The sequence below is a fragment of the Acinonyx jubatus genome, chromosome D4 (genome assembly GCF_027475565.1).
Source record: "Acinonyx jubatus isolate Ajub_Pintada_27869175 chromosome D4, VMU_Ajub_asm_v1.0, whole genome shotgun sequence".
NCBI classification, from domain to species: domain Eukaryota; kingdom Metazoa; phylum Chordata; class Mammalia; order Carnivora; family Felidae; genus Acinonyx; species Acinonyx jubatus.
In genome coordinates, this window is record NC_069391.1 from 34,861,692 (window position 1) to 34,874,668 (window position 12,977).

Here is a 12,977-nt window from a genome sequence, read left to right on the forward strand (position 1 = left end):
ATTAGAAGTATTTAGCCTTGAGAAAACCTACAATGGGAGTCTGAGTGCTGTTCTTAAAAGCTAAAAGCATATTGTCAAGGAACTATCCCAGCAGATTAGGATAAAGGTTTGGAAGCTAAGAAAGATTTCCTTCTTGAACTCAACTGCTGTGACCAAGGTGGGGTGGGTTGCAGACAGGGCTCTTTAATGGAAATGAGTAAGAATCTGAACATGGATACTGTATAGTAGGGATTGCCACTATGGGACAAAGTTTTCTCTCGTCTTTTTCTGTTACTGAAAGACTGTTTTTAAAATTTTTTTTTTTAACGTTTATTTATTTTTGAGACAGAGACAGAACATGAACGGGGGAGGGTCAGATAGAGAGGGAGACACAGAATCTGAAACAGGCTCCAGGCTCTGAGCTGTCAGCACAGAGCCCGATGCGGGGCTTGAACTCAACGGACCGCGAGATCATGACCTGAGCCGAAGTTGGACGCTCAACCGACTGAGCCACCCAGACGCCCCGAAAGACTCTTTAAATACAAGTGCTATCTCACATATTTTTCTGTCCCATATAATATGTTTACAAAGTAGGGGCTGAATAAATGACTACTGAATTGAAGGTGGAAAAATTAGTGACTTTTCAGACAATCCCCGCTGTCCAAGCCTCAGAGAGATATTCCCATTTTGGTTGGTGGAGGTTCACATTCACAGGTATTTATTCAGTAACTACAGAGTAGCAGGCACTGGTAGCTGAGGGATACAGAAAGGAATTCAGTCATGGTACCTATCTTTAAGAGGCTTATATTCTAGCAGAGGAGGCAAACATTACCTAATTCATCAATAGTTACACATCCTATTATATAAGCTGCTGTGGGGGGGAAGTGCAGGCAGCTGTGAGAACTTGAAATAGGGGAGTCCTGACCCATTGGGTTGGGGAGGGCTCCCTGAGGAAGCCTTACATGAAGATTGGATCAATAGCAACTGGCCAGATAAAAGAATGAGGAGCCTTGGAAAAAGTGTTAAAGCATGTGTGTTTAAAGAAAAAGGCCAGTGTGACTGAAGAGTGGGGAGCACAGAAGAACAAGAAAACCTTCAGTTCTTTCAGAAACTCCTGTTTATTGTTTTCTCGAAAGAGATCCCATCCTGACATCTGCTGGCTACTGTATATACTGCAGTTCCAAATTACACAAGAACAACGCTCAGTAACCTGTTTTCTTGGCTTCAGTAGGAAATTACAAATAAAGCACCAGGTCTTTTCCCTGCCCTGTCTTATGGACTTCACGCAGGGCCAAACGCGTGTTGTATTACAGGTATGCTTATGTGGTGCCACTTGCCTACGCTTATACAAGTTCACAAAAACGTAGAAATTGCATTTTGAAAAGTTGATTTGTTACTGAGATGTAAAAACATTACAAAACCACTTACTTTGCCTTTTAAACACAGTATCGGAAGTGTTGCATGAAACGCTCTTAAACTGTTTCCGTCACAAAACACAGCTGACTTTAATCCAGTAAGCATTCTACTGAGGCTAAAAATGTGCTTTAAGCACACCTGATAATTTTCATCTTTTTCTCAGCCATATTAGTCATAGTACCTTCATTTTCCACTTCTGTCTATAAAGGACAAAATTGCAAAACAAACAAACAAACATTACCTAAGCAGCTGTACTGACTGATACGGCTACATTTCACACTGTTGTACTGGCAATTGCCTCACCATGCAGTCGTTTGAAATATTCATTAATCAACTGGCACTAAAAGGATAAATGGTGAACCAAGTGATTTCGAGGCACCAATATGTAGTGTAAAAAATGCATTGTTTGGAGGTAGAGGTCTATTGGTTTGGAAAGAACACTAGAATTAGTTAAAAGTCCTCAGTTATAGCTTCAGTTCTGCTCTTAATTATGTGACTATATGAGTCATATTTTTTTTACTTGAAACACCCAAATCCAGTTTGGGTAGATTTAAAGAGAAAAGTAATTCATTGAAAGGATTATAGGTAATTTAGCAACACCAGAGGCCTGGAGAACCAGGCTTGGAGACTAGGCAACTGGAACATCACTCCTTGTTTCTTGGTCACCGAGTACAACCCAGTGCAGTGAAGAGATCTCTGCTGAGGATTAGATGCCACCACTTGCCAAAGCCACAGACCCAGAGCCCTGCACTATCCTGACAGCCAGTGTTCTAAGAACTTCATCTTGCTGTTTGCCATGGCCACCAAAGAATTATGCCAAGTCTCCACTTTGTTGTCTCTGGCTTCCAACTGATGGTCCAGGAATATCTAATTCGTAGTGTCCGGGTCATGTGGAAAAGCAGAGGAAATAACTGGATTTTTGGCTTTTACAGTGAAAGATCTCAAAGATGGGGAATTCCCAAATGTAGGGAGTTCAGATAACTGGGCAGCCAATGGGATGACACGTCTATTATGTGGACCCTGAACAAATCACAGTCAGCCTCACTTTCTATAAAGCAGGATAAATAAAGTTCACATGGCTGAAGAGATCGTGCATGTTTACTTACTCATTTTGCAATGAATACCAACTGTGCTAGTTGAGCAAAGATGAGCAAGTCCTCTCTAGTCTAACAGGAGAGAAGTCAGTAGACAGCAAGTGCTAGAATAGAGGCATACATGAACGAGGTGTAGTCAGAAAGGAGAACTCAGTTGCAGTTTGCAAATGTTCTTATATTTAAGTACCTAAAGTCACATTTTCCGTGGAGCAACTGAGGCTTGCATCATTGGGAAAGGCAGACGGCACGCTCTTGTAGGGAGTTGCCGTTGCACTCTTTTGAAGGGCTTCGCTGTTCTATAGAAACACCAAAACAATGTTGGCTGGCACAAATCCAGAAAGTCAGGCTTTTGATTGCTTATTGACACATATCTAGACTGCCAGTTTCATACAATGGGACACTTTTCAAAGGATTAAACATGTCACACCTTTGCCAGTCATCAATTAGATAAATCATCAAGCTCATTGTATTGTGAACCACCCCTATTCTGATCTGACCTAAATCAGAGTGGTCTTTCTACTATATCTGGCTACTGTGTGTACAGCTTTGTGTCTTTGCTCAAAAGAAATAGTTGGCTTTGGGCTAAGGCTGTTTTTTGTTTTGTTTTGTTTCAATTTGTAAAAGAAAGCAGCTGCATGGTAACTTGGGCCTCATCCAGAATCTAATACCAAATTCATCATGTGGTAGTAACAGATGGAATACATTTTTTATAGACTACATTCTATAGAACCAGGGACTAAAAGAGGTCAATGGGACCACAGGGGTCAGCTATTACCTCAATCCGGTGCGATAATTTCTTTTTCACAGTATTCTCAAGTTAGATTTCTGTAGCTGACATTCTTTTAAAATTCAGAGGTCTAGGGGCTCCTGGGTGGCTCATTGGTTGAGCGCCCGACTTCGGCTCAGGTCATGATCTCACAGTTCATGAGTTAGAGCCCCGCGTCGGGCTCTGTGCTGACAGCTCCGAGCCTGGAGCCTGCTTCAGATTCTGTGTCTTCCTCTCTCTCTGCCCCTTCCCCGCTCATACTCTCTCTCTCTCAAAAATGAATAAACGTTAAAAAAATTTTTTTTTAAATAAAATTCAGAGGTCTATATCCAACTGCCTTTTTGATCACTTCATTTGGTGACACGGCATCTTAAATTTAACAAGTCCAAAATTGATTTCTTAATCTCCCCCCACCTCTAAATATGTTCCCCTTACAGTAGTTAGCCATTTCAATAAATAGCACCTCCATGGGCCCCAGTCAGTGGATTAAGCTAGACTAGGAATCCCCTTAATGACCCCACATCAAACCGGTTTGATTACCTAAAAAAAAAACAAAAAAATCAAATCTATTCCTCTTTGTCTTCACTATCATTACTGCAGTCCAAGTCCTAACCAAGCTCCCTGCTTTCACTCTTTTGTCTATTATCCACATAGTAGCCAGCATCCTATTTTAAAAAGATACCAAACCACCCACACCCTCCACCACTTCAGTGGCTTCCTTTTACATAAAATTTTAAAATCCTTTATCATGGCCTACTAAGTGATGCATGATCTGGCACCAACCTACCTAAGTTCACTTACACTGTTTTAACACAATAAGCTTCAGATGAACCGGACATCTTACATTTACCCAAAGAGCAGTCCTCTCTTCTGCCCCCCGCCCCCCACCCAAAAGCCTTCCTTGAGGTTTTCCTTGCCTCTCATCGATCTGGCTATCTCCTTACCCTCCTCTGAGAAGTCTTCCCTGACCACCCTCCCTTGCCCCATAATGTAAAATCAGGGTTCCTTCGGTGAACTATAATTTTAAATACATGTTTATTTAAATGGTATGTGATTGTCTACCTTACCGCTCAAGAATTTAGCTTCAGGAGGAGAGAAGCCATATCAGCTTCGTTCATTTCTGTGCCCATGATAATGCCAGCAGCAACAACACCTATGCAACATTTATTATGTGCCAGGCATGTGTTAAACGCTATGCATATAAGAATTTAATACATACTCCCAATATATCGCCTGGCCCATAGCCAGTGGTTAGTTTGTTGAATGGATGAACTCCGCTCCTGCGTGCACACCGAGTTGTTCACCACCTCCTGGAACAGCCCATTATCTTGACAGATAATTCTGATGATTGGAAGAATCTTTATATTGACCCCAGCATACCTCCCTGCAGTTTCCTCCCACTGATTCTATTTCTGCCCCTCTGGGGCCACGCAGTACAAGCCATAATCGTCCTTCCACAAGCTCGACTTGGCAGCATCCGAGGACCCACCCGCCCCCGGCGTCTCCCTCCCGCTCCCCTCCCTGCAGAGACTCCAGGCTCCTTGTCCGCTGCGGTGGTCGGGGAGCCCAGCTCCGGCCGCCAGCCCGCCTGGCTCCCGGCATCCCCCGCCTCGCGCGTCACGTGACGGCGCCCGCCCGCACGAGCCCCGCAGCTGTCCGCCTCCGGGCGGGGCTCTCGCGCCGCGTCCGCCCGCCCCTGGCCGAGCGCCGCAGTCCTCACGGCTCGGCTGCGGCTCGGCTCCGGCTCCGGCTCCGGCTCTGGCTCCGGCTCGGCTCCCGCGGCCCGGACTGCTGTGGGCGAGCGCTCCGGGGAGCTCCCGGCAAGGTAAGAGAAGGCCGGCCCGCGGAGGCTGAGGGCGAAGTTATTCCGCGCGCGTCCCCGGGATGCCCGGGGCCCGGAGCAGGGGGCGGCCCGGGCGCCTGGCGGCGCCGCTCGGTCCTGGCAGAAGCTGAGCACCTGGCCCTGGCGGGACCGGGAGAGGGTGCCCTCAGGCCGCCCGCGGCCCCGCGCTCTGCTGGCACCTGGAGGCTCAGCCGCGCCTAGTGCTTCGTTTTCCCCTCCTGTAAAACGACCCGGCTGGAAAGGTGGATCTCCTCGGTTGCCTTCAGCCTTGAGGTTTTGCGAGTGTGTACGCGAAGTCCAAGAGGAAGAAGCCGACTCCTGGGGTGGGAAGAGCCCCCCTCCCAGGAATGCTGGGGCACTGGTCTGGGACCGGGCAGCTACTATTAAGTGTCCCCTGTGTTTTGTGCAAATCGCAAGCCTCTCGGAGAGTCTGTTTCTCCATCTTTAAAGTAAAGGTGGTAACACCTGCTCTGCCTCCCTCATAGGACTACGGCGGAGCACGGGTGGGAAAGCCATGGGAGGAGCCGGAACTCTGGAGTAAGTTAGACGTGGGTTCAAGTCCTAGTTCTACCAGTTATCAGCTGTTGACCTTGAGCCAGACAGACCCCTCATCTGTTAAAAGACGATAATAATAATACTTAGCTCATGAGGTTGCTGTGAAGTTCAGTATAAAGAGCTTAGCACAGTGTCCGGCACAGAAATGTTCAATGGATAGTCCTTTTCATATAAATATTATTCAATTAATTTAGTAAGCTAGAGAGTGCTTCGCGTGAGAGGTGTTTAGAATAATCGCACTTCAGTTTCCCAATAGTTAGTGCTAAAAAGAGTGCTGCTTTGGTTTCCTAAGAAAGAGGCCAAGTGGGATCCTTTCCCTGTTTCTCTTTCTGGGCCCCCTTTGCCTTCTCATTTACCACTGGCATGTGAACCTGTTGTTCCTACCAAATGAGTCAGGCAGGATGGGGACATTAATGTACTGGAGCAGATGGGTATCAGATTCCCTCTGAGGGGAAAGAAAAGTGCCAGGCATGTGCTGCCACCAAAAAAAGCACAGTACAGTGATTGACTGTTAGAGTAGGAAGATGCCTGGGAAACTGTCTAATCCAGCTGTCTCCTCTTGCACATGGAGAAACTGGACCCAGCATGAGGACAGGACTTCAGGCCTCAGCACCCAACAGGTTGTTGGCCCTAGGTGGTAGAAAGAACACACACTGTTAACCAGATGCTGTGCTTCCCCTTAGTCCTAACCTGATTCTTCATTACTCAGCAGGTATTTATGGAGCACCTACTGTGTGCTTGTACACCTACTAGGAGCTAGAGATGAAATATGTTTCTCTCCCTTTGCTTGTTCTCAATACATTTTATGATAACAATAAGTTCTGTCTCCCAGCGAGCTTTTGCCTTAGCAGCTGGCCCCAAGAGACAGAAGCACATAGAGAGGTCTGAATTATTTCATGATCTGTCAAGGCAGTCCCTGAGCCTTTCTTGAAACCTCTGGAAACTGAAGAAAATGCTGCTTTGTCAGGGCTTTTAGGAAAGGATTTCCTTCTGGCCTGGAGCACTTGGATTTCTTTGTCTTTCTGGTTTCAGGCCTCTTATTGTGTATTATTTCTGAAAAGAGCCACCCTCGCCACAGTGCCTTCGTTTTGGTTTCCATGGTTATCAGAAGAATTGTTTTTATGATAGCACAAGTAGCTGTTAAGTAAAATGTGGTCAAGCAGTCCCCAGTTCGCTGTGGGTGTCTGTACTCTGGTGGTGGCCCTCAATTTTTTTTTTTCAGTTGCAGTGTGTTCATACTATTCCTTCCTCCTTTATTCTTTCCTTTAACAAGTATGTATTGGTTCCAGGCCCAAGAAGAGTGGGAATAAGCAGAAACAGATAAAAACGAAGATAGACCCTGGTTTGGGGAACTCGGAATCTTTGGGGGAATAATCTGTGGACATTCCCACATGCAAGAGGCAGGCAGATCTGTGGGGCTCTGATAAAGGTGTGGATTAGAAGCCAGCAAGAGCTCTCAGGTGAGAGGGAGTGTCCTGGGCAACCAAGAAGACATCACATAGTAATGATGCTCTTCAAGGAAGATGTGAAAGAAACCAGTTCCTTTTATGTGCCTCAGCCACATGGTAATAATAGAGGGTACAAGAAGCCCTTGTTCTTTCCATTTGTCTTAGTGAATGAACCCTCTCTTAAGTCACCTGTCATGGGCCCTGTTTGAAATGCCTGCTAATTTCTCTCATTTCCCTCTTTGTGTTAGCTTAGTGAGTGACATATTAGTTTCCTACTCATACATATGGTATTGCATGTATAAAGGTAGATAATAGAGCCATTTGATTAAGAGTTTGTTTCAGATGTTTAACCTGTGTGTCTTGTTTCACCTGTTGGGTTCTAATGCAGTCAAAAATTTATCTTTCCAAGTCATCTCCTAAGTTCTTTAATGCCCTCATTAGTGAGAATTCCAATATCTCCTACTTTCAAACTTCCTGGGAACTTAGACGATCCAAAGAAGTCAGTCTTCCACTCTCCAGAGGAGAGAGAACTGCAGAGTCTGAGCAGTCCATCCACCTTGTTATTTCTGACACAGCTATATGGTATCACTATTGAAGAGCTGTCCTGCACGGTCCAAGGATGTGTGGTCACTGCTGCTCAACGCCCTTATTGGACCAGGTTCCCGCCAGCTTGATCCCATGCTTGGATTCCAAGGTTAGAGCTTTTTTTAGTTTGTGCTCACATGCTTAGCCATTCTCCCCAAAGCACCTCACTCTGGGCAGTGTGTTGAGCATGTCACCAGGCTGGGTTTCCCCAGTCCTCCCATGAGTTCCCTTTGGGGGCATATGGGACCCTTTTGTGCTAGCAGCCTTTGTCAGGGTCATCCCAGACCACCTAGATTTCCCTATTTTTCAAACCTTTTGTCAAGGTTTGGAGATTCAGTCCCTTCCTTACCCTAACCCAGGGCTTTTTGGCAAATTGGTTCTACTTTCCCTCCAGGATTCTGCCTACCAAGGATTCTCAGGAATGGCAGTTAGCTACCCCAGAACTTTGTGTGCCTATTCAACTTTTCATGTATAAGAGGGGTCCTCTGGTAACTCTTGGCAAAAACGATCTGTTCCCAGGAGACCGTTTCTCCACCTGTAGTGGAGAAAAGTAGGCATTATTGCAAAATTTAAGTGGTATATACCCTGTTAAAGATTTGGGGACAAGGTTTTAATTTAAAAATGAAATTCCCTCAACTTTTCTAAGAATCAAACAATAATTGATATATTTGTTTCATTGTCTTTATTTTAAACTTTAAAAATATTAGCTGTAACAAGAATGCATGCAAGGAAACCCCTCAAATGTGCATAAGGGAAACATACAGGGAACCACCGCCCATGTCAAGAAGTGGAACATTGCCAATATTCAGTAGTCTCCCTTCCAAATCATAACCTCCTTCCCAGAAGAAACCACTATTTTGACTTTCGTGATAACCATTTGTTTTTCTTTGTAGTTTTGTCACCTATATCTGCATCCCTAAAACAGTATAGTTGAATTTTACTAGTTTTTTAATTTCTTAGAGAAAATCCTACCGTAGTGTGTGTTTTGTGTTTGCTACTTTTGCCATTCTTGTTTGTGTGTTGCATCCATGAGGTTACCACACTTATTTTCATTGCTAACAGTGTTTCATGATATATGTCACATTGAATTTGTGTCATATGGTTTAGATACTTGTGTTGCTTATAGCTTCTGAATACCAAGAACAGTGCAGCCAAGCATATCCTTAGACATTTGCTATTGTGTTTGTGAAGCTTCTTTAGGTTATATATGTCAAAGTGGAATTGCTTTGCTAGATAATTCCAGTTTTCTAAGTGATTGTAGCAGTTTACTTTCTTACCAGCAGCGTGTCAGAGCTCCAGCTGCTTTGTATCCTTGCAGATACTCAGTATTGTCTATTTAAAATTTTTAAACTATTCTCGTCGGCCTAGAGTGATATCCTATGTGGTTTTAATTTTATTTTCCTTGGTTATAACTAATGTTGAGCACTTTTTTATTGATTAATTGGGTGGCCTCTTTTGTGAACTGCCTAATTCAAGCCTTTTGCCTGCTTTTCAGTTTTTTTATTAATTTTTGGAGGTTTTTTTTTTTTTTTTTTTTTTTTTTTTTTTTGGTTAGTGGTCCCTTGTCAGTTATATGGGGTTTTTTTAAGTTTGTTTTTTTTTTTCCAAAAAATTTTAAAGTGTATTTGAGAGAGAACTAGCAAGCAGGGAAGGGGCAGAGGAGAGGGAGACAGAGGATCCCAAGCAGGCTCCAGCACTGTCAGCGTGGAGCCTGATGCCGGGCCCAAACTCACAAACTGTGAGCTCATGACCTGAGCCGAAATCAAGAGTTAGAGGCACCCAGACGCCCTGAGTTATGTGTGTGGTTTTTTTTAATTTTTTTTTTTTTTTTACATTTATTTATTTTTGGTAGAGACAGAGCACAAGTCGGGGAGGGCCAGAGAGAGAAGAAGACACAGAATCCGAAGCAGGCTCCAGGCTCCAAGCTGTCAGCATAGAGCCTGACATGGGGCTTGAACTCACAAACCATGTGATCATGACCTGAGCCGAAGACAGGTGCTTAACCAACTGAGCCACCCAGGCGCACCAAGTTATGTGTTTTTAAAGTATCTTTTCCTATTCTGTGACTCTCTTTTTACCCTCTTAAATGGTGATATCTTAGATCCTGTTTTCTAGAAGCAGGGCCTGAAATGGGGATTCTTGTTCAAGTGGTATATTGGGAAAAGTGCTCAGGAAAAGGAGAATGAGGGAAGCAGTATGGGGGGCAGGAATGGGGGAGAAGTATAACTAGGTGAAGTGGCAGTTTTCTGAAGGGACATCTGTGAGTCCCTATGTGACACTCCATCTGGGGAGGATGCTAGCTAGTAAAGAGACACTGGTTAGGTTACTAATAGTATTCTCTACACTCCATTGAAATACATTCTTTTCTTTTGTTAAATTTACTCCATCCAGATACAGCTCCCCGATTCTGGTTGGTCACAATTTCTGGGAAAACTTACTAGAGGAAAGTTAGTGGGACAAATTACAATCTCTGCTGCTATAGCTAGTGCAAAAGTGTAACTAAAGTCGTTATCTTCCTCCTCCACCATCCATTCTAGTTTCTTTTCCACGGTCCCCTGAGTTTTTGGGAGAACTCGGTGATGAAGCCATCAGGGTCTGGAACTGTATTTTCTTTTGTTGTGTTATTTTCGACTACAGATTCAATGTTTTTTAATTTTTATTTATTTTTGAAAGAGAGAGAGAGAGAGCGAGAGTGAGCAGGTGAGGGACAGAGAGAGAGGGAGACACAGAATCTGAAGCAGGCTCCAGGCTCTGAGCTGTGAGCACAGAACCCAACACGGGGCTCAAACTCACAAATCGTGAGATCATGACCTGAGCCAAAGTCTGAGGCTTAACCAACTGAGCCACCCAGGAGTCCCCAGATTCAATGTTTTTAATGATTCCAACACAATTAAAAATTTTTCTTCTTTAGTTTTATCAAGTGATATTTTTCCAGGAATTGGTTCCTTTTAAGGTTTCAAACTTATATAAAATTGTTCATAATATTTCCTTGTTATTTTAACGTTTTCAGTGTCTGCAGAGATGTCCCCCTTCTCATTACAGTTCATTTTTATATTTTATCCCTTTAATTCTTTAGTTTCAGTAGAAGTTACTTTCAAAGAACTAATTTTGTCTTCACTGATATTCTCCATAGTAAGTTGTTTTTCTCTTTCTTTCATTAAGTTTTGCTCTTTTTTCATTCTTTCCTTGGAAATATTTTGGGTTTTTTTTTTCCCCAAACTTCTTGAAAAGTTCATTCATTTTTGTCCTTTTTATTCTTTCTATTTTAGGCTGCACATTGTCCTCCAGATGGTACTTAGTATGTGCTCAGAGTTTTGATATGTGGTATTTTAGTCATTTATTTCCAGATGTTTTCCAATTTCCATTGTGATTTCCCCTTTGACTCATAGGTATCTTAGAAATGTGTTTCTTAATTTTCAAACATACAAGTATTTTCTAGTTATCTTTTTTAAGTGATTATGGTCAGTGAGTTTGTTCTGTATAATTTTAATCCTTTGAGATTTTTGTTAGGGCTCTTTTTGTGGTCTATTTTTATAAATGTTACATGTGTGCTTGAAAGTAATGTGACTTCAGCAGTTATTGAATTCAAATTTATTAATTATATTCCAATCTTCTTTGTTGTTAGTAGTTTATTTTTATCTATTCTAGCTATTACAGAGAGAAATGTGTTAAAATATCCAACTATGGTTATGAATTTGCCTATTTCACCTTTTAATTTTTTGCATTATATCTTTGAGCCCTATTATCAAGTGTACACAAATACGAAGTTATATCTTCCTGGTGAATTAACCTTTTATCATTATGAGGTTGCCTTTTTTATCTCTAGTAAAAGAATGGTGGGTTTTTGTTTGTCTGTTTGTTTGTCTGTTTGTTTGTTTGGAGGAGGGGAGGCCTTAAATTCTATTTTATCTGATACCAGTGTAGCTACACCAACTGTTTTTAGTTAGTCTATGCCAGGTATATCTTTTTCCATCCGTTTCATTTCATCCTTTCTGTGCTGTTTTAGATTTGTCTTTTATAAGCAGCATGTGGGTTTTGTTTTTTTTATCACCTGTTTTTGTCTCTTTGGAAAATTTAGTCTATATTTGTTTAATATAACCACTGATGTATTTAGGTTTACGTCTGTCTTCGTATTTTATGCTTTTAATGTATTTGTCCTGCAAGTACTCCATTTTGTTCTAGCTCTTTCTTCCCTTCTTTTGGGATAGTTTTAGTCACTTGCTCTTTTTCTAGTTTGGACATTTTGCACTTGCTCTCCTTTAATGGTTACCCTTGAAACTTTAATTTAACCAAAGTTGATAAATTATGGAGTGATAAATATCCCTGTGCTTTTTTTGGATGGTATGGGGACCTTAGACCACTTGATCTCTTATTTATCCCCATCCTGCTTGTGGTAGACTAGTTGTAACACAGTGTGCCAGCTTTGATTAGACACATATATGGACCCACAGATGGAACAAATGTAATGAGGGAGGAAAAAGGTGAGAGAGCAAAGAATTTACTTGAGAAAATGATATGATTTTGTCAGGACTCTGAACTCCCTGAACTCTAAAAAGAAAATCTGTTTGCTTAGAAAACTGCATAGCAGGATCCAAGAGTTCAAAAAAATCTTTTTAGGACTATCTCCTCTCCATCTCTCTCAGTCAGTCAGCCTTGCTTGTCTTAATCCGGCTTCATTCCTCAGATGAACTCTTCTGAGTTGTCCCCATCCCTGGCAGGAGGGATGGGATCTTTTTGATTCTACCTTGGGTCAAGGATGAGGTGGAGGGCGGAGGCACTATGAATGACAGCCCCACCTCTAACTGGACTAAATGGAGCGGGAGTGTGTGGAGCTCCTCTAAGGAACCAGAAGAGGGAAGGTGTGCTGGGAGACAAAAGTGACAGCCACCACAGTCCACTGTGCCAAGTAGTGGCTTGGAAGAGTGACATGCAGAAAAAAGAGGATGTGATTGGAATTAACTCAATTAAACTCTACAAGGAAAAGTGGGAGGACGTCACCTCCTCATGAGCCCACTGACAGGGAAGGAGGAGTCTGGTCAGACCATTCCTTCACCACCAACCAATGCCAGCGGGTGTTTTGGCATTGTTGGCTGAGGACAGCTTGGTAGTCCACAGCAGCAGAGACGAGGGAGAGCTAGCATGAGCCTGTCTGATATGCGGAGAGGTGTAATCAACAGGTCAGCCGTGGCGCTTGCCATTCCCATGGCCTTTCTAAGAGAAACTTCTACATCCACAACTTCTGTTCACGTCATCCCCACATAACCATGTTTTCTACCATAAGACCTTGCTCT

At 43.0% G+C, this 12,977-nt stretch overlaps 1 protein-coding gene across 2 annotated transcripts in view; it reads left to right on the forward strand.

Moving 5' to 3' along the window:
• The first annotated feature begins 4,860 nt into the window (after positions 1–4,860).
• FBXO10 (F-box protein 10) overlaps positions 4,861–12,977 on the forward strand; it is a 54,774-nt gene continuing 46,657 nt past the window's right edge. Inside the window, exons 1-2 of one of the 2 annotated variants that reach the window (XM_027039459.2) lie at positions 4,861–5,080; positions 7,677–7,795. In XM_027039459.2, the coding sequence (XP_026895260.1) occupies positions 7,721–7,795 (75 nt within the window). In that variant the 5' untranslated portion in view covers positions 4,861–5,080; positions 7,677–7,720. The remainder of the gene's footprint in view (positions 5,081–7,676; positions 7,796–12,977) is intronic. The other variant, XM_027039460.2, reaches the window with a different exon arrangement.